We start from the raw sequence: 23,050 nt of genomic DNA, 5'->3' as shown, positions 1-23,050 counted from the left end.
GGCCTCCATGTGACCCCAGATCCTCAGCAACATGGCCGACTGTTACAGGTCCTCTGGAATTATCTGGTAAACCAGTCAGCTCAAGGACAATTAGGGATAGGCACCAAATGTTGGCCCAGACAACGACGCGCACATCCCATGGAAGGATGAATTTTAAATACTGAGCTTTGATTACGTCAAATAATCTTTTCATAAGGCGGCAAGCATTGCTGCCTCACGGCGGCGAGTACCCGGTTCGATCCCGGCCCCGGGTCACTGTCCGTATGGAGTTTGCACATTCTCCCCGTGTCTGTGTGGGTCTCATCCCCACAACCCATAGTTGTGCAGGGCAGGTGGATTGGCCACGCTAAATTGTCCCTCTATTGGAAAAATTAAACAAATAAATAAATAATCTTTTCGTCAACAGACACTGACGCTTCTAGTGATCACCCTTGGTATTTAATCTATTGGCTTTGGAACCTCATGCTAGCAGCTGCCACTGGGGCCCTCGGTGACCTACACAGCAACAGCAACCCCTGCCTGCAACAGTAGTGGACTCGCCAACACTAAGGGCATTCAAATGGTTATTGGTTAGACATATGGACGATAAGGGAATAGTGTAGATGGGCTTTAAAGTGGTTTCACAGGTCGGCGCAACATCGAGGGCCGAAGGGCCTGTACTGCGTTGTAATAGAACATAGAACATTACATGTTCTATGTTCTATGTTCTATAAGTTATATAATACCTCTGATGTGCTCGAACCTCCCAAAGAGCCTCTCAGAAGTGTTTCCAAGCACCACCTAAAGTTTTAAGTAGCATCTTACAGGAGGAGAGATAGAGAGGTTCAGGAAGGGAATCCCAGTTTAGGCCCGGGGGAGCTGAAGGGACATTGGTGGAGCGCTGGGGATCAGGAATGCAGAAGGGGTCAGAATTAGATGGGTGCTGAGATCAGCGAGCACTGGGATTTGGCACCAGTTACGGTATGGACAAAGGAGTTTTGGATGAGTTCAGATTTACGGAGAGTGAAAGGTACGAGAACAGCCAGGATTTAGTACGCCCTCATTTCAATTTTCTCACATGGATCCAAAGGAACAGTTTTAGCATCAGGTTTGGTGAGATATTTGCTTTATCCAAACCAGGCCAGAATCTTTGTCCAGGAGTCTCCTGCACCAGGTAATGAAAGAAGCTAGGTAAGCTCTGGACTCAAATCTGGCAGCAGACTTTGGTCAGTTTGAAGTGTTACACCAAGGAGATGGTCGGAGAGGTTTCTAACCTTTGAATTCAGAGATTCCTCAAATCAAGATATTGATTATTCACTTCTTTTTTGTTGGAGTCCCTGTCTCTATTGATGACAATATTTGGCACAACTGTGTATATTTTTGGCGTCTTTATATCCCGCTGTGTGGATTCATCACTTAAAACTCTGTGAACAATTTTGGCATAGAATTTAAAGAGAGTTTTTTTTTGTACAGTGCAAAGATTTCAAAGTCCAGTTCACAGGCATTAGAATTCTGGGAATTGTGCTAGAGGACTGGCCTCTTGATCAGAGGCTAGGCCTTGAATCCTGCCCTGGGTACCTTCTGCTTTGAGGGTGTTCGTCGCCTCTTCTTCAGGCTAGTTAAAGCACAGTTTGATTCCCAATTCCTTCCTGCTGTGTTTTGGCATCAACATCTTACATTGGGCAATAGTGTGCAATTACAATCAATTAATATATCTGGAATTGAAAGCTAGTCTCTGTAATGATGACTAGGAAACCATCATTGATTGGTGTAAGAGCCCACCTGGTTCACTAATGTCCTTGTGGGAAGGAAATCGTCTGTCTTTACCTGGCCTGGCCTATATGTGACTCTAGACCCACAGCAATGTGGTTGACTCCTAACTGCAGTGTGAAACTTGAAAGGCAGTCCAAGGGCGGTTACGGATGGGCAACAAATGCCGGCCTTGCCAACAATGCCCACATCCCATTAAAGAGTACATTTAAAATAAAAAAATCTGTGTGAGAATTCAATGTGATGATTAGCACATACCGGCGCGACGTCCTTCTCTCTTTCGGAGTGGGGTCTGGTATGACGACAGTGAGAAAGATTTTTTTAAAAGTTGCATTTCATTCTTTCATTGCAGAATGTTTATGAGAATTATTTGCCAGAGAATGTTCAACCACCGGCAAACCGGAACGCACCAGGACAGTACCCACCGCCGCCGTATCCCTACACAGGAGGAAATCAACCCCCCCCTTACCCCAGTGCTGGAGGGTATCCACATCAACCTTACCCCAACGCAGGGCAGGGAACATACCAACCATATTACATTCCTTCTGCGGGCCCTGCACATCCTCCAACTCAAGTCACCCAGAGTAATGGTAAGTTATCTAATGCGCGTGTGTGTGAACGCACAACAAAGAACAAAGAACAAAGAAAAGTGCAGCACAGGAACAGGCCCTTCGGCCCTCCAAGCCTGTGCCGACCATGCTGCCCGACTAAACTAAAATCTTCTACACTTCCAGGGTCCATATCCCTCTATTCCCATCCACTTCATGTATTTGGCAAGATGCCCCTTAAACATCACTATCGTTAGTCTATTTGTGTGTGTTTGTGCATCTTACTCTATTTGTGTGTGTTTGTGTATATGTTAATCATTGTGTTTATGAATGCATTAATCTGAGGGTCTGGATGTGTAAGTGTGCCTTAGTCTGTGTGTGAGTATGTTGGTCTGTGTATATATAATGTATTAGTCTGGGGCTGGTCTAGCACACTGGGCTAAAGAGCTGGCTTTGAAGGCAGGCCAGCAGCACGGTTCAATTCCCGTACCAGCCTCCCCAAACAGGTGCCGGAATGTGGCGACTAGGGGCTTTTCACAGTAACTTCATTTGAAGCCTACTTGTGACAATAAGCGATTTTCAGTCTGTTATTGTGTGAGAATGTTACCCTGAGTGTGTGAAGTTCTGTATTTCAGTTGATGTATTTGAGAACATTAATCAGTGTGAGCATATTTGTCTGTGTCTCTATGTAACAGGATGCTCCTGTGCATCGGTGTGAAATGTTTTGGTGTCCACAATTGAATACGCACCTGTTCATGGAGCTGTGCGCGTGTGGAGGTCGATGTGAATATATGTGTATGTGCCGATTGTAGTGGCTTTGTACATATTTGTTCCTGATAGTAAGTGTATATGTGTGTGAATCTGTGTATGCCTTAATGAGTTTGTGTATATAATTTCAGCTATAATGGGGGCGTTAATTACCCATATAAACAGGGATAGTGGTTGAGTAAAGGGCAGAGAGGGGCAAGAGTTGCTAGAACGTGTTCAGGAAAATTTCCCACAGCAGTATGTTTCCAGTTCAATGAGAAAGGAGTCCCCGTGACACCTGCTTCCTAGGACTGCCGAGGACCAAGTGAAATAAAAATCACTTATTGTCACAAGTAGGCTTCAAATGAAGTTACTGTGAAAAGCCCCTCGTCGCCACATTCCGGCGCCTGTTCAGGGAGGCTGGTACGGGAATTGAACCGTGCTGCTGGCCTGCCTTGGTCTGCTTTCAAAGCCAGCGATTTAGCCCAGTGTGCTAAACCAGCCCCATATGCATCAAGTGTTAGTACGAGAACATTTAAGAGACAGCAATCAGTGCATCATCAGGTTTAGGTTTCCTATGAAAAAGGACAACGAACAATCTGGAGTAAAAATTATTAATTGGGGGTCTGAATTATTATTTTTTTAAATTTAGAGTACCCAATTATATTTTTTTCCAATTAAGGGGCAATTTAGCGCGGCCAATCCACCTAACTTGCACATCTTTGGGTTGTGGGGATGAAATTCACGCAGACACGGGGGGAATGTACAAACTCCACACGGACAGTGACCCAGGGCCGGGATTCGAACCCGGGTCCGCAGCGCCGCAGTCCCAGTGCTAACCGCTGCGCCACATGCCCCCTAGGCCTGAATAAATTAGCATCAAAGGTAGACAGGAGAAAGGGTAGCTGAACGGTAGGCTGCCTTCAAAGAGAAAGGTCGGGCAAACAAATCCAGAGCTCCCTGGAATACAAAAGAGATAGGAATTAAAATAAAGAGAAAGAAAATATGCTCAGGACAGATGGAAAATATATTTGAGAACGGTGCTGAATATAAAAGGTTCAGAGAGGTGGTAAAGAAAGCAAATACGTAAAGCAAAGAGGGAGTACGAAAAGAGACTGGCAGCTGAGATGAAAGGGAATCCCAAAGTCTTCTGCAGATATATAAATACTGAAAGGGTGATAAAAGGAGGAACAGTGCCAAGTAGGGACTTAAAAGTGAATTTACACATGGAGCCAGGGGCATGGCTGAGGTATTAAATTAATATTTTGCATTCAACCTTACCAAGGAGGTCGATGTTACCCAGGACGCCGTGAAAGAAGAGACATTTCAGGCACTAGAAGGTTTAAAATTGATTAGGCATTGGCCAGCCTATCTGTCTGTACTTAAAGTTAATAAGGCCCCTAGGACCAGATGAGATGCATCCAAGGATACTGAGGGAAGTGAGAGTGGAAATTGTGGAGGTATTCGCTATACTTTTTCAGTCTTCCTTATGCTAGAGAACTGCATCGTAAAGATTACACTCTTATTCAATAAAGGGTGTAAATATAAGCCAGCAACTACAGGCCAGTCAGTTTAATTTCAGTGGTGGGGAAACTTTGAGAAGACAGGTTTAGATTTATTGTCACGTGTACTGATGTACAGTGAAAAGTATTGTTCTGCGTACAGTCCAGATAGATCATTCCACACATGAAAAACAGAGCATACGATAAATACACACTGTAAATACATAGACATGGAAATCGGGCGAAGCATACGGAGTGTAGTGCTACAACAGTAAAGAAGATGAGTAGAGAGATCAGTTCAGTCCATAAGAGGGTCATTCAGGAGTCTAGTAGCAGCAGGAAGAAGCTGTTTTTGAATTTGTTAGTGCGTGTTCTCAGATTTTTGTATCTTCTGCTCGATGGAAGAGGTTGGAAGAGAAAATAACCCGGGTGGGAGGGGCCCTTGATTATGCTGCCCACTTTCCCAAGGCATCGGGGTTGTAGACAGAGTCAATGGATGGGAGGCGGATTCGCGTGATGGACTGGGCTGTGTTCACGACTCTTTAGTTTCTTGCGATCTTGGGCCGAGCAGTTGCCATACCAGGCTGTGATGCAGCCTGATAGGACGATTTATGTGGCGTAAAAATTGGTAAGAGTCAATGTCGACGTGTAGAATTTCCTTGGTTTCCTGAGGAAGTAATAGGCGTTGTTGTGCTTTCTTGGTCATAGCACTGACGTGGGTGGACCAGGATGGAATGTTGGTGATGTGCACACCCAGGAATGTGAAGCTTTCAACCATCTCCACCTCAGCATCATTGATGCAAATAGGGGGGGGTGCGTCACTTCACTTCCTGAAGTCAATGACCAGCTCTTTAGTTTTGCTCAAGTTGAGGGAGAGATTGTTGTCATTGCACCACGTCACTCGGTTCTCTCTCTCCCTCCTATACTCTGACTCATCGTTGTTTGAGATCCGATCCACTGCGGTCGTGTCATCAGCAAACTTATAGAAAGAGTTGGAGTCGAATTTTACCACACATTCATGTGTAGAAAGGAGTATAGTAGGTGGCTAAGTACGCAGCCTTATGGGGGAACTCAGCATGGATCTTGATTGAAAATTGTGTTTAATTAAATTGCCAGAGTTTTTGCAGAGGTAACAGAGAAGGTTGATGAGGGCAATGGCGTTGTTACGTTGACATGATCTTCCAGTAGCTATTTGATACCACACGGCAGACTTGTGAGCAATGTTTATAGCTCATAGAATAAGATTGGAAATAGCAATATGAATACAAAATTGGTTGAGTGACAGGAAGCAGTGAATAGTTGCTAATGGATGTTTTCAGACTAGAGGAAGGTTTGCAATGGGCAGTATTGGGACCCTTGCTTTTTCTGATATATATTAATGTAAAGTCGCCACAGGCCCAGATAGCCGTACACTGCTGTCCGCTTTGAGGGGAAGAGCTGACTGGTGTTGGTTTAACCTGAGGAATCACCATACCTCAGGCAAGGGGCAAGGTTGAGAAGGCAGGGCCTTCATGAATAATCTCAGCCAGTACAGGAACTGAACCCATGCTGCTGGCTTTGTTCAGTATCACAAACATGCTGTCTAGCCAACTGAGCTAAACCGGAAAGATCTAGATCTTGGTGTACTGGGCATAATTTCAAAATTTGCAAAACCTCAAAACATTGTCAACAGGAAGAAGGACAGTGTCGAACTTGAAAAGGTCATAGGCAAATTGATGTAGTGGGTGAGCACATGGCACATGAAGTTCAATGTGGAGAATTGTGAAGTGTGAGGAAAGCAAAGGTAGTTTGAAAGAATTTATATTTGCATTGGTAAGCAAAAGAAATAAGATAGAATTTCAAGTGGGTTTAATTTAATGCTTGTGCCTAGAAGGGTAAATCCTATAATTAGATTGATGCTGGACAAATATGTTTGTATGTGGAGGTGTTGATTAAGTTCCAACTGTGTTTCTATGTGCTTAGATAGGGCTATGGGGTGAGTAATAAATAGGTCAACAGAGGTATGCGGGTGTTGCTTAGCAATTGGGGCCTTTTAAGTTTTAGTTTAGCTAATTTGTGTGCAGTTGGAGATAGGTAGTGAGAGAGAAGGCACTTTCACAGCTCTGCTAGGAACATTTGGTTCAGAAGGCTAAAGAGGGAACATCTCTCCCCGCTTTGAGAGAAAAAAGTCATACCATTGAGTAGGTTAAGAAGACAAGTGCAGAGATCTGAAGAGCAGCTAGTTAAGGTAACTAGAGGAATGAAGAAAAGTTTCCAAGATGTCTGAGGTCAAAGGTACTCGAAAAGAGAACTATTCAGCAAAGACAGAGAGAGCTGAGAAGAAGGTTGAGATGCCAGAAAGATGCCTGAAGTGATTTTGAGGTTAGTGAGATTTTACTACAGCCTGTGGAACGTGTGTTGAAATAACAATGGAAATTGGGAGCACAGGTGACTGCTGGATGGGATAGTTGAGGTGGAGAGGAGATATTCGGGGGCCCCCACAAAGGAGTTGTTGGCAGAGAGGAAGAGGCCGCAGGCAGTTTGACAACGGACAAAATGGTCACCACATTCCAGCACCTGTTCGGGGAGGCTGGTATGGGAATTGAACTGTGCTGCTGGCCTGACTTGGTCTGCTTTAAAAGCCAGCGATTTAGCCCAGTGTGCTAAAGCAGCCCCTGTCAAGCAGAGGGACTGAAATTGTGAAGTGATCTTTCTGAGTCAATGAGCAGAGACTCTGAATTAAAAATGGGATTTTGACAAGAGAAGACATGAGATGGCGATGGAAAAAAATGACTTTCTGGCTGTATTAAATCAAAATGAGAATTTGCCACATGTGAATTTGGAAAGTTGTCCTGAGAGTAGAACTATACCTACAAGTGACGAAAAGGACAATTGCGCCATAGACTTAAATGAAACATTATTTTTGTGAGAGGAAAACTGGAAATCAGAAGAAAAAGGAACACAAGACTTGGGTGTAAGAATGTTACCATGTATAGATTCTGATGATACTGTTGAAGTTATTGCCTTTGTTTTGGTTAAATAATTGTAATTACATAATATGATGTGTGTTTTCTGTGCGGAGTCTGCATGTTCTCCCTGTGTCTGCGTGGCTTTCCTCCGGATGCTCCGGTTTCCTCCCGGCTGGTTTAGCACAGGACTAAATCGCTGGCTTTGAAAGCAGAACAAGGCAGGCCTGCAGCACGGTTCAATTCCCGTACCAGCCTCCTCGAACAGGCGCCGGAATGTGGCGACGAGGGGCTTTTCACAGTAACTTCATTTGAAGCCTACTTGTGACAATAAGCGATTTTCATTTTTCTTTTTCATTTCAAGTCCCGAAAGACGTGCTGTTAGGTGAATTGGACATTCTGAATTCTCCCTCGGTGTACCCGAACAGGCGCCGGAATGTGGCGACTAGGGGCTTTTCACAGTAACTACGTTGCAGTGTTAATGTAAGCCTACGTGTGATAATATAAATTGCTAACTAAGAAACATTTACTTGTACAATGTAATGCCATGTAGTCAGATATTTACCATGCTAAGTTTGTGAAAAGTGGATGCAATACAAATGTAAAGAAATCTTCATGATGATGAAAATGTATTTCTCTCAAAGAGGGGGGTGTTAGGAAAACAAAGGTTGTTTCAAGGGAATTCAAGGAGCAAGGGCAAGGAGGGGATGTGAAACTTGTAAAAGACATTAGTTCCACTTAAGGTGCAGTATTGCATCCAGTTCTGGGTACTGCCCTTTGAGGAAGGTTGTGAAGATATTGGAGAGAGACCAGAAAAGATTCAGGAGAATGGTTCCAGGAATGAGGAACACCGAGAGGATGGATTAGAGAAGTTGGGGCTGTTTCCCTCGGAGAAAAGAAGGTCGAGAGGGGATTTGATAGGGGTGTTGAAACTCATGAGGGGGCTGGGCAGAGTAGGTGGGGAGAACATGTTCACACCTGTGAAAGGGTCGAGAATGAGGTATTGGGAAAGCGAGAGGAGAGAAAACTCTTTTCCTGCAGCAAGTGGTTAGGGTCTGGATTTTACTTTCTGGCGCAGGTTGGTTCAATTGAGGCATTCAAAGGGGAATTGGATTATCATTTGAAGAGAAAGAATGTACAAGATTACAGGGAGAAGGGGAGGGAGAATGCTACTAAGTTAATTGCTCTTCCAGAGAGCTGCTACAGAGGGGATGGGTTGAATGGCCTCCTTCTGTGCTGTAAAAGTTCCATGATTCAGAGATGAGTGTAGGTGTGAGAATGTGGATGAGGGTGTGTATTGATGTGCCCGTGTCTTTAAGCGCTTTGCGTTAGTGTATGAGTGTGTAAATCTGAGTGTGCATGTGAATGGAGGTCTAGTGCCCCTGCCTCTGGGGCCAGAGGCGCTGGGTTTGAGACCCACCCCAGGACTTGTTGGCCATGGAATGTGTGTTCAGAGTACGGCTGAACGGATTGGTTATAAGAACATAAGAACATAAGAACGAGGAGCAGGAGTAGGCCATCTGGCCCCTCGAGCCTGCTCCACCATTCAATGAGATCATGGCTGATCTTTTGTGGACTCAGCTCCACTTTCCGGCCCGAACACCATAACCCTTAATCCCTTTATTCTTCAAAAAACTATCTATCTTTATCTTAAAAGCATTTAATGAAGGAGCCTCTACTGCTTCACTGGGCAAGGAATTCCATAGATTCACAACCCTTTGGGTGAAGAAGTTTCTCCTAAACTCAGTCCTAAATCTACTTCCCCTTATTTTGAGGCTATGCCCCCTAGTTCTGCTTTCACCCGCCAGTGGAAACAACCTGCCCGCATCTATCCTGTCTATTCCCTTCATAATCTTATATGTTTCTATAAGATCCCCCCTCATCCTTCTAAATTCCAACAAGTACAGTCCCAGTCTACTCAACCTCGCCTCGTAATCCAACCCCTTCAGCTCTGGGATTAACCTAGTGAATCTCCTCTGCACACCCTCCAGTGCCAGTACGTCCTTTCTCAAGTAAGGAGACCAAAACTGAACACAATACTCCAGGTGTGGCCTCACTAACACCTTATACAATTGCAGCAGAACCTCCCTAGTCTTAAACTCCATCCCTCTAGCAATGAAGGACAAAATTCCATTTGCCTTCTTAATCACCTGTTGCACCTGTAAACTAACTTTTTGCGACTCATGCACTAGCACACCCAGGTCTCTCTGCACTGCAGCATGTTTTAATCTTTTATAATTTAAACAATAATCCCTTTTGCTGTTATTCCTACCAAAATGGATAACCTCACATTTGTCAACATTGTATTCCATCTGCCAGACCCTAGCCCATTCACTTAGCCTATCCAAATCCCTCTGCAGACTTCCAGTATCCTCTGCACTTTTTGCTTTACCACTTATCTTAGTGCCGTCTGCAAACTTGGACACATTGCCCTTGGTCCCCAACTCCAAATCATCTATGTAAATTGTGAACAGTTGTGGGCCCAACACTGATCCCTGAGGGACACCACTAGCTACTGATTGCCAACCAGTGAAACACCCATTAATCCCCACTCTTTGCTTCCTATTAATTAACCAATCCTCTATCCATTCTACTACTTTCCCCTTAATGCCATGCATCTTTATCTTATGCAGCAACCTTTTGTGTGGCACCTTGTCAAAGACTTTCTGGAAATTCAGATATACCACATCCATTGGCTCCCCGTTATCTACCGCACTGTTAATGTCCTCAATAAATTCCACTAAATTAGTTAGGCATGACCTGCCCTTTATGAACCCATGCTGTGTCTGCCCAATGGGACAATTTCCATCCAGATGCCTAGCTATTTCTTCCTTGATGATAGATTCCAGCATCTTCCCTACTACCGAAGTTAAGCTCACTGGCCTATAATTACCCGCTTTCTGCCTACCTCCTTTTTTAAACAGTGCTGTCACGTTTGCCAATTTCCAATCCGCCGGGACCACCCCAGAGTCTAGTGAATTTTGGTAAATTATCACTAGTGCATTTGCAATTTCCCTAGCCATCTCTTTTAGCACTCTGGGATGCATTCCATCAGGTCCAGGAGACTTGTCTACCTTTAACCCCATTAGCTTGCCCATCACTACCTCCTTGGTGATAACAATCCTCTCAAGGTCCTCACCTGTCATAATCTCATTTCCATCAGTCACTGGCATGTTATTTGTGTCTTCCACTGTGAAGACCGACCCAAAAAACCTGTTCAGTTCCTCAGCCATTTCCTCATCTCCCATTATTAAATCTCCCCTCTCATCCTCTAAAGGACCAATATTTACCTTATCAACCTGAAAATCCTTCCAACACACAGCAGGTGGTTGGAGTGGCAGAGATTCCTGGTCAGCCATAAGACGGAGGGAAAGTTGGGACCTCAACCATAGTTCTAAACTACAAGATACATGTCAAAGTGTGTGCTGCCAGAGTAACCCCCACTCGCTAAGCGAACCATGACACACCACCACGTCTGTATGTGTCTAACTGATAGTGTGAGCGTGTGTGAGCGTGTGTGAGCGTGTGTGAGCATGTGTGAGTGTGTGTGAGTGTGTGTAAGCGTGTGTTGTGCTTGTGAGGTAAAAGCTGGCAGCCTTTGTTGTGAATATTTTTCGACAAATGACATCTCTAAACCCTGGGTGGCTCCTACAAACACATCTCCGACTGTAGCACCGCATTGTATGCTGCAGGCTGTGATTCTGTCTCAAACCTCAGTGTGTGGGAGTTGAAGGGCATTTCAAGATAAATACTGGCTCTTTCATGAATGATGCATCCTTTTACTGGGATTGTAGGCCGTGTGAGAGGCAAACCGTGAATGTTCAGAGAGTGGTGAAGCACGATAACTCACAACTAGCTTTGCTATTCAATTGATTGCCTCAATAATTGTACCTTGCGCAACCATTGACAATTGACAGGTACATACTCTCTGTTGCACTCAGTTGCTCTGTTGCGTTATAAGTGATCATTCCATTGGGTGGGAATGGAAGGATACGGACTCCGTAATTGCATACGGTTTTAGTTTAGGCAGATAGATGGTCGGCGCAGGCTTGGAGGGCCGAAGGGCCTGTTCCTGTGCTGTATTGTTCTTTCTTCTATTGGGAAAGATTGAGCAAACTGGGTTCTTTTCTCTAAAATTATGAGAGGATTCAATAGAGTCAACGCCGAGAATGGGCGGGATTTTCTGTCCGTTCCTGCCGGTGGGATCTTCCTCACCACCATGCCTTCCCTGGTGGCGGAGGTGCAAACAACAGGAAACCCCGTTGGCAGCAGCGGGTCCAGAAGATCCTGCCAGTGGCTATTTTCTACCCCCTCCACCCGGTGTCGCCCAATATTTCACTTGTTGTGGCGGATCCAAAATTCGGGGTCAGTAATGTAAGATGGCCACTAATTCTCCAATAAGGAATTCAGGAGAAACTTCTTTGCTCAAAGAATAGTTAAAGTGTGGAGCTATCCACCAGAGAGTGATTGTGGAAAATGGTATAGATGCACTCATGGAAAGCTAGACTGATGCATGAGACAGAAAGCAAAGCTGGCAAGGTCAGGTGATTTTTTTCTAAAATGTGGTGATCGTATTCATAGAATTTACAGTGCAGAAGGAGGCCATTCGGCCCATTGAGTCTGCACCGGCTCTTGGAAAGAGCACCTTACCCAAGCCCACACCACCCTATCCCCATAACCCAGTAACCCCACTCAACCAACACTAAGGGCAATTTTGGACACTAAGGGCAATTTAGCATGGCCAATCCACCTAACCTGCACATCTTTGGACTGTGGGAGGAAACCGGAGCACCCGGAGGAAACCCACGCACACACGGGGAGAACGCGCAGACTCCGCACAGACAGTGACCCAGCCGGGAATCGAACCTGGGACCCTGGAGCTGTGAAGCAATTGCACTAACCGCTATGCTACCGTGCTGCCCAAAGTGTATTAACCATTCACCATGTATTACACTGGATCACGCTGTTGCCCATGTGGGCTCCACCTATGGACCATTGTACGATATTACACAGAATGTATCATGTTGGTGCCCTTGTGGGCTCCACCCCTGGCTCCACCCCCTTGAGGGGAGGTATAAAGAGCAGCTGCCCTGTAGGCGGCTCTCACTAGCAGAGCAGTCGCAGGCAGGCACTGTTCTAGTCGATTAAAGCACAGTTTACAGCTACTCTCTGTTTCGCGTGAATTGTTGGGGATTCATTGTTAGTTTTCATTGGAAAGACGCAGGTTGAGGGGTGATCTGTTAAAGGTCTACAAGATTCTGAGGGGCATGGATAGAGTGGATGGGCAGGCACTCTTTCCCAGGGTGGAGGGGTCTGTCAGTAGGGGGCATAGGTTTAAGGTCCTTGGGGCAAAGCTCAGAGGAGATGTGCGAGGCAGGTTTTATACGCAGAGGGTGGTGAGTGCCTGGAACGCGTTGCCAGGAGAGGTTGTGGAAGCAGATACATTAATGCCGTTCAAAAGGCATCTTGACAAACACATGGATAGGAGGGGTATAGAGGGATACGGCACAAGGAAGCGCTGCGGGTTTAGGTAAAGGTTGGTATCATGACTGGTACAGGCTTCGAGGGCCGAAGGGCCTGTTCCTGTGCTGTATTGTTCTTTGTTCTTTGGGATTCCCCTCTTACTTGCTGTAATTTACAAGGTTTCTCCCGGATTCCCAAAGTGCTTACAGCAAATGTACGTCGGACAATTGGGGAACCGCCACATGAATACAGCCAAAGGACTGGGAATGATGTTGCTCTTTGGTGCACTCCCTCATGTTTCTCCTTTTCTTCTTGCAGTCCCGCATAGGAAGCCTGCTCGATCCTGTAATCCAAAGAGGAAAACGTACTCTTGTGTCATCTCCCTCTTCGTCATCTTATGTGTGTTGGGAATTGGAGTTTGGATCATTTGTAAGTAACCACAGCAACTAGTGTCTTTGGGTGAGATGTGCAACTCTGGGTAGATGGCAAAGGTCACTAAAGGCGAGGTGGGGGGTGTAAAATAAAACGGTGAATCTCCGGAGGAAAGCTCAAACAGTCCGACAGATGAATCTGGCACCAGATAATGGCAAAGAGGGAATGGGTAACGAGCATAAGATCAGGGCAGGTCATTCAGCCCTCAGGTGGCACAGTGGTTAGCACTGCTACCTCACAAGTGCCAGGGACCCAGGTTCAATTCCAGTCTTGGGTGACTGTCTGTGTGGCGTTTGCACATCCTCCCCGTGTCTGCGTGGGTTTCCTCCGGGTGCTCCGGTTTCCTCCCACAGTCCAAAGATGTGCAGGTTCAGTGGATTGGCCATGATATATCTCCCCTTAAGGGTTCAAAAGGTTAGGCGGTGTTACTGGCTTACGGGATGGGGTGGGGACATGGGTCTAAGTAGGGTGCTCCATCAGAGGGTCGATGCAGATGCGATGGGCCGAATGCCCTCCTTCTGCACTGTAGGGTTTCTATGGGACCATGGCTGATCATGTCAAAGTAGGGTGTTCCGTCAGAGGGTCAGTGCAGCACAAAAAAACACTCATCTTATTTATTTGCCCACAGGGGCTGCCTGACGTTAATGTGGAATGTACTTTGATATATTTTGATGATTTATGGGTACGATATAAATAGAGGCGATTATTTTTATTTCTGTTTCAGTGACTGTCATCAGCAATTATGGAGAGTAAATATCCAGTGTATTGCCTACAGCTAGTTACAGGACATAACATGTTCTTGTATGTTACGGATTTGGGAGCCTTCAGAATCTCTTGTCACTGTGCCAGCTATAACCCACACCGTGCAACAACCAGATAGAAGAAGGCCATTCAGCCTGTTATGGGCGAGGCGTTTTCAGAACCCCAAAATGTATCATGGAGTTCAACCAACCTCTCCCTTTTATGGATTTGTTGCTTTTCCTAGCACACGGCTTGTTCCCTAGGTGTGGGATTACAATTATGGACACGTGGGGTTTTAAACACAAAACACTGTTTATTCCATGAACTCATCTTAACATCTTAAATAAACATTGGATCTCTTAACACCCCTTACTTCAAAGATAACTCAGAAAATATTGCAACAGTAAATAACTCCTTAAAATGTTCCTTCAAACTTCCAAGAGACTTAACACCTTTAAACAGTATCACATCAGGTTAAAAGATATATATTTTTTCTGTAGAATGGTTCAAGATGGTTTCATTTTTCACTTTTGCACCATCCACTAAGAAATGCACACAGTAAATATACATTTTCCTTTAAAGAAAACAGCACACTCAAACAGGTATAATAATACAGTTCATTTTTCTTTGCTCTTCTTCCTCCAACCAAAATCCTTCTCGATTGACAGTCTATTTGAACAAAGTCTCTGCACGATCCATCCATTCCTCCACTCCTCGGCATTTCTCTTCAGAATCAGATAATTTAGTTCAATGTGACCACAAAGTCTCTTGCAATTCTCCAATACAGGAGCATTGGTGATCACAGCTGTCAGGCAGTCAAATGCCTGTTGAAAGTCCGCTGTCCATTAAATATTTTTACGTTTCTTCAGCAATTCCATCAGTGGATTAATCATGCCACAAAACTTTTGCACAAATGTTAGATCAAATCCACTCATGCTAAGAAATTGCATTATTTGCCTTTGTCTTAGAGTATCGGAAACTCCGCAAGGAAAGTGATTCGGGCTTCTCCAAATTCACTTTCGGCTAGGTTCATCACCAAACCCGCCTCCTGAAGTCGATCAAAGAATTCCATACGATGTTTTAAATGCTCTTTCCATGTCTAGAAGTTGGAAGTAAAAGCAAATTGTCCCACTTTCTCCATGCAATCCTTCAATGGTGGGACAGGATAAGAGTCCGTTCTTGTAACTGCATTCACCTTTCTATAGTCCACACACAGCCATTGGGTACTGTCTGGTTTAGGTACCATCACTATGGGTGAACTCCATTGGCTGCAACCCACTTCAATTATGCCAATCGTCAGCATACTGTCAATCTCTCTGTTAACCTGTGCCAATTTTAAAGGATTACCATAAGACCATAAGACATAGGAGCGGAAGTAAGGCCATTCGGCCCATCGAGTCCACTCCACAATTCAATCGTGGCTGATTTCAACTCCATTTACCCGCTCTCTCTCCATAGCCCTTAATTCCTCGAGAAATCAAGAATTTATCAACTTCTGTCTTAAAGACACTCAACGTCCCGGCCTCCACCGCCCTCTGTGGCAATGAATTCCACAGACCCACCACTCTCTGGCTGAAGAAATTTCTCCTCATCTCTGTTCTAAAGTGACTCCCTTTTATTCTAAGGCTGTGCCCCCGGGTCCTAGTCTCCCCTGCTAATGGAAACAACTTCCCTACATCCACCCTATCCAAGCCATTCATTATCCTGTAAGTTTCTATCCGATCACCCCTCAACCTCCTAAACTCCAATGAATATAATCCCAGGATCCTCAGACGTTCATCGTATGTTAGGCCTACCATTCCTGGGGTCATCCGTGTGAATCTCCGCTGGACCCGCTCCAGTGCCAGTATGTCCTTCCTGAGGTGTGGGGCCCAAAATTGCTCACAGTATTCTAAATGGGGCCTAACTAATGCTTTATAAAGCTTCAGAAGTACATCCCTGCTTTTATATTCCAAGCCTCTTGAGATAAATGACAACATTGCATTTGCTTTCTTAATTACGGACTCAACCTGCAAGTTTACCTTTAGAGAATCCTGAACTAGGACTCCCAAGTCCCTTTGCACCTCCCCTTACTAAATCCATGCTGACTTGTCCTAATCCGACCCTGCACTTCCAAGAATTTAGAAATCTCATCCTTAACAATGGATTCTAGAATCTTGCCAACAACCGAGGTTAGGCTAATTGGCCTATAATTTTCCATCTTTTTCCTTGTTCCCTTCTTGAACAGGGGGGTTACAACAGCGATTTTCCAATCCTCTGGGACTTTCCCTGACTCCAGTGACTTTTGAAAGATCATAACTAACGCCTCCACTATTTCTTCAGCTATCTCCTTTAGAACTCTAGGATGAAGCCCATCTAGGCCCGGAGATTTATCAATTTTTAGACCTTTTAGTTTCTCTAGCACTTTCTCCTTTGTGATGGCTACCATAGTCAACTCTGCCCCCTGACTCTCCGGAATTGTTGGGATATTACTCATGTCTTCTACTGTGAAGACTGACACAAAGTACTTATTTAGTTCCTCAGCTATTTCCTTGTCTCCCATCACAAAATTACCAGCGTCATTTTGGAGCAGCCAAATGTCAACTTTTGCCTCCCGTTTGTTTTTGATGTATTTAAAGAAACTTTTACCATCATTCCTAATGTTACTGGCTAGTCTACCTTCATATTTGATCCTCTCTTTCCTTATTTCTCTCTTTGTTATCCTCTGTTTGTTTTTGTAGCCTTCCCAATCTTCTGACTTCCCACTACTCTTTGCCACATTATAGGCTTTCTCTTTTGCTTTGATGCATTTCCTAACTTCCTTTGTCAGCCATGGCTGCCTAATCCCCCCTCTGATAACCTTTCTTTTCTTTGGGATGAACCTCTGTACTGTGTCCTCAATTACTCCCAGAAACTCCTGCCATTGCTGTTCTACTGTCTTTCCCACTAGGCTCTGCTCCCAGATTAAGTCTATATGGAAATTTGCGGAGTTTTCGATACCCTCAAGACGAAGGGAAATAATGTGCTTTCTTAGCATAAGTGGATTTGATAGGAACAGCATTTCCCACATCAACATCATGTATAGCCATTTTAGTACTTCCCAATTTATCTCTACAAACTTGCCCATGTGATATCAATAACTCTTTCAGGTCAGTTCATTTTTCCTCTGGAAGTAACTTAACAATTCATCCCAATTTTTGAGAACATCCTCATTTTCCAATTTAATTTGAGGTGTGTCAAATTCAGTCATCTGGATTTGGTTTGTCACTTTGAGTTAGAATCATTCTCACCTCCTTTTTCTCTCCTTCCCTTTCAAAGTACCTTTTAAGCATATTCACATGACACACTCGGTGAGTCTTCCTTCTATCTGGTGTTTTTACCACATAATTCACCTCACTTAATTTCCTTTCAATCTGCTAAGGTCCACAAAACCTAGCTTTTAAAGGCTCACCTACCACTGGTAACAACACTAAAACTTTATCCCCACTGGCAAAACTACGAACTTTGGATTTCTTGTCCGCTACCTGTTTCATCACATTTTGTGCAACTTTCAAATGTTGTCTAGCCAATTCACCTGCTCTATTTAATCGTTCCCTGAAATTTGACACGTAATCCAATAGTGTAATTTCCGATTTCTCACCCACCAATTTTTCCTTAATCAATTTAAGTGGTCCTCTTACTTCATGACCAAAAATTAGTTCAAAAGGACTAAATTTGGTAGTCTCATTAGGTGCATCCCTAATTGCAAACAATACGAATGGGATTCTTTTATCCCAATCCTCTGGATAATCTTGACAATACACCCTCAACATTTTTCTTTAATGTCTGATGCCACCTTTCTAACGCTCCCTGCGATTCTGGATGGTACGCAGATGATTTAAATTGTTTTATTCCTAAGCTATCCATAACTTCTTTGAATAACTTTGAAGTAAAATTTGTTCCTTGATCCGATTGAATTTCTGTGGGTAGTCCATATCTAGTAAAGAATTTAAGTAACTCCTCCACAATCCTTTTAGCTGTAACATTACATACTGGAATGGCCTCTGGAAACCTAATAGACACATCCATTATAGTCAAAAAATATTGATTCCCACTTTTTGTTTGAGGAAACGGTCCTACACAATCAATTAGGAACCTTGTAACAGGTTCCTCAAATGCTGGAATGGGTATTAAGGGCGCTGGTTTTATCACTGCTTGAGGTTTCCCTATCACTTGACATGTGAGACATGATTGACAAAATTTAACTACATCTTTATGTAGTCCAGGCCAATAAAAATGTATCTGGATTTTAGCTTGAGTTTTCCTTATTCCCAAAATGACCTCCCACTGGTACCTCATGTGCAACTCGCAACACCTCCTTTCTATACCCTACCGGCAATACTACTTGATGAACTTCTGCCCACTTTTCATCCGCCTGCATATGTATAGGTCTCCATTTTCTCATCAAGATATCATTTTTACGGTAATAACACTCTAGTATACTCTCAGATTCCTCTTCCGTATATGCTTTCTGATATATCCGTTTTATTTCTACATCTTTCTGTTGTAACTCTGCCAATTTTCCTGAACTAAAAATATCCGCCTCATCCTCCACCTGCTCTTGTTCTTTTTAACCATCTGATCAAAAATCATTTCTGATAATTGCACTTCAGCTTCATCTTCACTCTTTGATTTCTCCTCTTGTCTTAACCTGTGACTTTGCGACCTTGTTACTACACAATCCGGAAAAATCCCAGGATATTCGTCTTTCAACATTTCAGTTGTCTGATTTTCCACTGGCTTATCAACCACAGTAGGCATCACTCCCACCTGCGATCCAGCTATATCATTACCCAAGATAAACTGTATTCCTGGACAAGATAGTTTATCGATTACTCCTACTACCACTTCACCACTCTTCACTGGACTTTCCAACCATACCTTATATAATGGAACGCTACTCCTCTCACCCTGAATTCCACATATCACCACCTTCTCTGGCAACATTCTTCCCAAACTACATAATTCCTCATCTCTTACCATTAAAGATTGACTAGCCCCTGTATCTCTTAAAATTGTAACTTCTTTACCTGTTCCTCCTCATACACATGAGTAAACTTTACCCACACAAGTAAATTCTTTAAAGTCATCTGGCACCTTCTTAACAATTACTTCTTGAACATGCTGTACAATCGTTTGCACCTCGATCGCGTCCCTTGGGCTTTCCTTTACCACTCTAACAAACCCCACTGTCTTACCCTGTTTTACTACATCAGCCTTCCCAGTGCTCTCCTTCAACCACCAACACTGTGACTTTACATGGCCTAGTTTATTACAGTGAAAACATTTGAAACTTTTCATTTCTTTTTCACCCTCCTGGATTTCTTTTTTAATCTGAGGTACACTCTCTTTATTGTCTCCCATCAGATCACCTTTACCTTTACCACTTGAGTATTTCTCATGTCCCCAGTTTCTATCCCTCACCGGCTGAAACTGATGTCGGAAACCAATCTTTGATTTATGAACTAATTCATAACCATCTGCCATTTCCACTGCTAATCTCACAGTTTTAACCCTCTGTTCTTCCACATGAGTTCTCACTACATCAGGAATTGAATTTTTAAACTCCTCCAAAAGTATAATTTCTCTGAGAGCTTCATACGTTTGGTCTATTTTCAAAGCCCTTATCCACCTATCAAAATTACTCTGTTTGAGCCTTTCAAACTCCATGTATGTTTGACAAAATTCTTTCCTTAACTTTCTAAACCTTTGTCTGTAAGCTTCAGGCACTAGCTCATATGCACTTAAGATGGATTTCTTCACCTCCTCATACGATCCAGATACCTCCTCCGGTAGTGATGCAAACACTTCACTAGCTCTACCTACCAGCTTTGTTTGAATCAGTAACACCTACATGTCCTGTGGCCATTTCATTTGTTTAGCTACCTTCTCAAATGAAATGAAAAAGGCTTCCACGTCCTTCTCGTCAAATCTTGGCAATGCTTGGACATATTTAAATAGATTCCCACCAATCCTTTGACTATGACACTCTTTCTCACTATCCTCATCACTATCATCCAACTGTACATCTGCCAATTTTAACTGATTGTCATGTTTCATGGCCATTTTCTGAAGTTCAAACTCCTTCTCTTTATCTTTTTCCTTGATCTGTATCTCCCTTTCTTTTTCTTCTGCTAGGGCTATTCTTTCTTTTCTCCTTTCTTCTCTCTCCTTTTCTTTTTCCTCTCACTCTCTTTCTCTTTCTTTTTCCTCTCTCTCACTCTCATATGCCAGCCGCTTTAATTCTTTCTCATGTTCCATTTGTTTAATTTGCAACTGAATTTTTGCCATTCCCAATGAGTCAAACTCTATCTCAGGCAACTTTAAATGCTTAACCACCGCCATAATTACCTCATCTTTTCGCATTTTGTCAGGTAATGTTAACTGCAATGTTCTTGCCAAATCTAACAGTCTGCTTTCCGTTTCTGTCCATAAGGTACTACGTGTGACATTGTCCGCCCCCAAAATCCTCTGAGCCTCTGAAAGAGCCATTGTTCACAACACTCTGCCCACTTAAACTAAAATACCACACCGGAAAAGCAACAATCCTTCACTGTCTTTAAGTTCACAAAATCCAATCCAATAGATAGACTTTTATCCCCCTCAAGCCACCAATTGTTATGGGTGAGGCCTTTTCAGAACCCCAAAATGTATCTTGGAGTTCAACCAACCTCTCCCTTTTATGGATTTGTTGATTTTCCTAGCACATGGCTTGTTTGATAGGTGTGGGATTACAATTATGGACACGTGGGGTTTTAAACACAAAACACTGTTTATTGAACTCAACTTAACATCTTAAATTAACATTGGATCTCTTAACACCCCTTACTTCAAAGATAACTCAGAAAATATTGCAACAGTACATAACTCCTTAAAATGTTCCTTCAAACTGCCAAGAGACTTAACACCTTTAAACAAAATCACATCAGGTTAAAGGATATATATTTTTTCTGTAGCATGGCAGAGATATATTAGCTTGGGTGACTTCAGCTCCAGCATCTTGCTTTTTTCATGCAGCTCTCTGGAAACCCACAGACACACCCACGCTGCTTTCTCAAACCTGGCTTTCTCCCTTCAAGCAGATCACAGCAAAACAGAACTTCTCAAGCTGCTGTCTCAAACTCACTTTCTACTTTTAAACTGCTCTCAGCAAAACCAGCCAGGCACTTTTCAAACTGCCAAAACCACCCTGCAAAATGGCTGGACTGAGCTGAGCTCCACCCACTCTATGACATCACTGTTTTCTTAAAGGTACATTGCTTAAACATCCAGTTCTTACAGGCACTCTCGCATGAGAAGCCCCTCAGGCCTGTTGCACCGTTCAATTTGATCATTGCTGTGTCATATCTGCATTTATCCACCTTGGTTCCCGAACCTTTAATTTGTATTTTCTTTTGACTAATTTAGAGTACCCAATTCTTTTTGTTTCACTTAAGGAGCAATTTAGCGCGGCCAATCCACCTACCCTACACATCTTTTCGGGTTGTGGGGTTGAGGCCCACGCAGACACGGGGAGAATGTGCAAACTCACCGCGGAATTGTACCCGGGTCCTCGTCGCCGTGAGGCAGCAGTGCTAAGCACTGCGCCACCGTGCCGCCCGCATAATCTTTATTACCCTTAACTATTCAAAATCCGTCAATCTCGGTTTTAAAATATTGAATTAAGCCCCAATCTCAGCAGCTTTTTGGGGGGGGGGGGCAGAGAATTATAGATTTCCATTCCCCTCTGTGTGAAGAGCTCTTTCCTGACCTCACTCCTGGATGACCCGGCTCTATTTCCTTAGAGTTAACGCCAAGTGTTCGGGAATCCCCCACTGGAGGAAATAGTTTCAATCAACGCTGCTGAATCCCTCAATCGTGTTTAACCCCTCATTTAGATCACCCCTTAATCTTTTATGCTCTAGTCAAGGGAATATGAACCTGCTTTTTGTACCCGTCCTAATGACTTAATCTTTTAGCCATGTTCTCTGTATAATCTCCAGGGACATGTACGTCTCCAAGTCTATTGATTCCACTTGAACAGGTTTTTTGCTTTGCTTCCTCCTGTTAGTTAAGTTTGTGAAGGACAGTCCAACAGGCAGCGTCAACCATCACTGCTCATCCGTGGTGTTCAGGTGCAATGGAGTCAGTGAGTGTACAGACAACAGTGATGAGCTGGGCTGTGGTAAGATCTCTCAACCATCAGTGACTCAACAACCATGTTCCATGTGAATGAACCGCGACCTGAATTTTTCTTCTTTCCCTCCCCACCCTCCGACAGTGCGATTCAGTGGATCCAGATCACAGCTCGAGGTCTATGGATGGCAATCCAACAGATGGCTCCCCGTTTGTTACACAGCCTGGAACAATCCTTTGGCAAAGAAGGCATGTCGACAACTGGGGTACAGGAGGTATGAGGGTCAATAGCTTTGAACTGGGGTGATGGATATATGAACATTGAGGGTCTACTAATGGGGTATGGGGATGTTAATGGGTTTAAAATGGGGTGTGGGTGGTGCGTGCTTTTGAACATAGAACACACAGTGCAGAAGGAGGCCATTCGGCCCATCGAGTCTGCACCGACCCACTTAAGCCCTCACTTCCACCCTATCCCCGTAACCCAATAACCCCGCCTAACCTTTTTGGACACTAAGGGCAATGTAGCACGGCCAATCCGCCTAACCTGCACGTCTTTGGACTGTGGGAGGAAACTGGAGCACCCGGAGGAAACCCACACACACACGTGGAGAATGTGCAGACTCCGCACAGAGAGTGACCCAGCGGGGAATCGAACCTGGGACCCTGGAGCTGTGAAGCCACAGTGCTATCCACTTGTGCTACTTTGCTGCCCCTTTGATAATCTATAAACTGTCTACGAGAGGTAGGTGGCTAAGGGTCACTCAAACCAAGAACTTTTGTATTCACG

At 44.0% G+C, this 23,050-nt stretch overlaps 1 protein-coding gene across 1 annotated transcript in view; it reads left to right on the top strand.

Moving 5' to 3' along the window:
• Window positions 1-23,050, top strand: part of LOC140398145 (transmembrane protease serine 13-like) — a 59,571-nt gene that overhangs the window by 18,086 nt on the left and 18,435 nt on the right. Inside the window, exons 2-5 of the mRNA XM_072486458.1 lie at window positions 2,102-2,339; window positions 13,273-13,383; window positions 22,196-22,309; window positions 22,406-22,535. Of these exons, the coding sequence (XP_072342559.1) occupies window positions 2,102-2,339; window positions 13,273-13,383; window positions 22,196-22,309; window positions 22,406-22,535 (593 nt within the window). The remainder of the gene's footprint in view (window positions 1-2,101; window positions 2,340-13,272; window positions 13,384-22,195; window positions 22,310-22,405; window positions 22,536-23,050) is intronic.

The sequence above is a fragment of the Scyliorhinus torazame genome, chromosome 21 (assembly GCF_047496885.1).
Source record: "Scyliorhinus torazame isolate Kashiwa2021f chromosome 21, sScyTor2.1, whole genome shotgun sequence".
Classification (NCBI taxonomy): Eukaryota; Metazoa; Chordata; class Chondrichthyes; order Carcharhiniformes; family Scyliorhinidae; genus Scyliorhinus; species Scyliorhinus torazame.
This window is presented reverse-complemented; position numbering and strand designations above follow the sequence as displayed.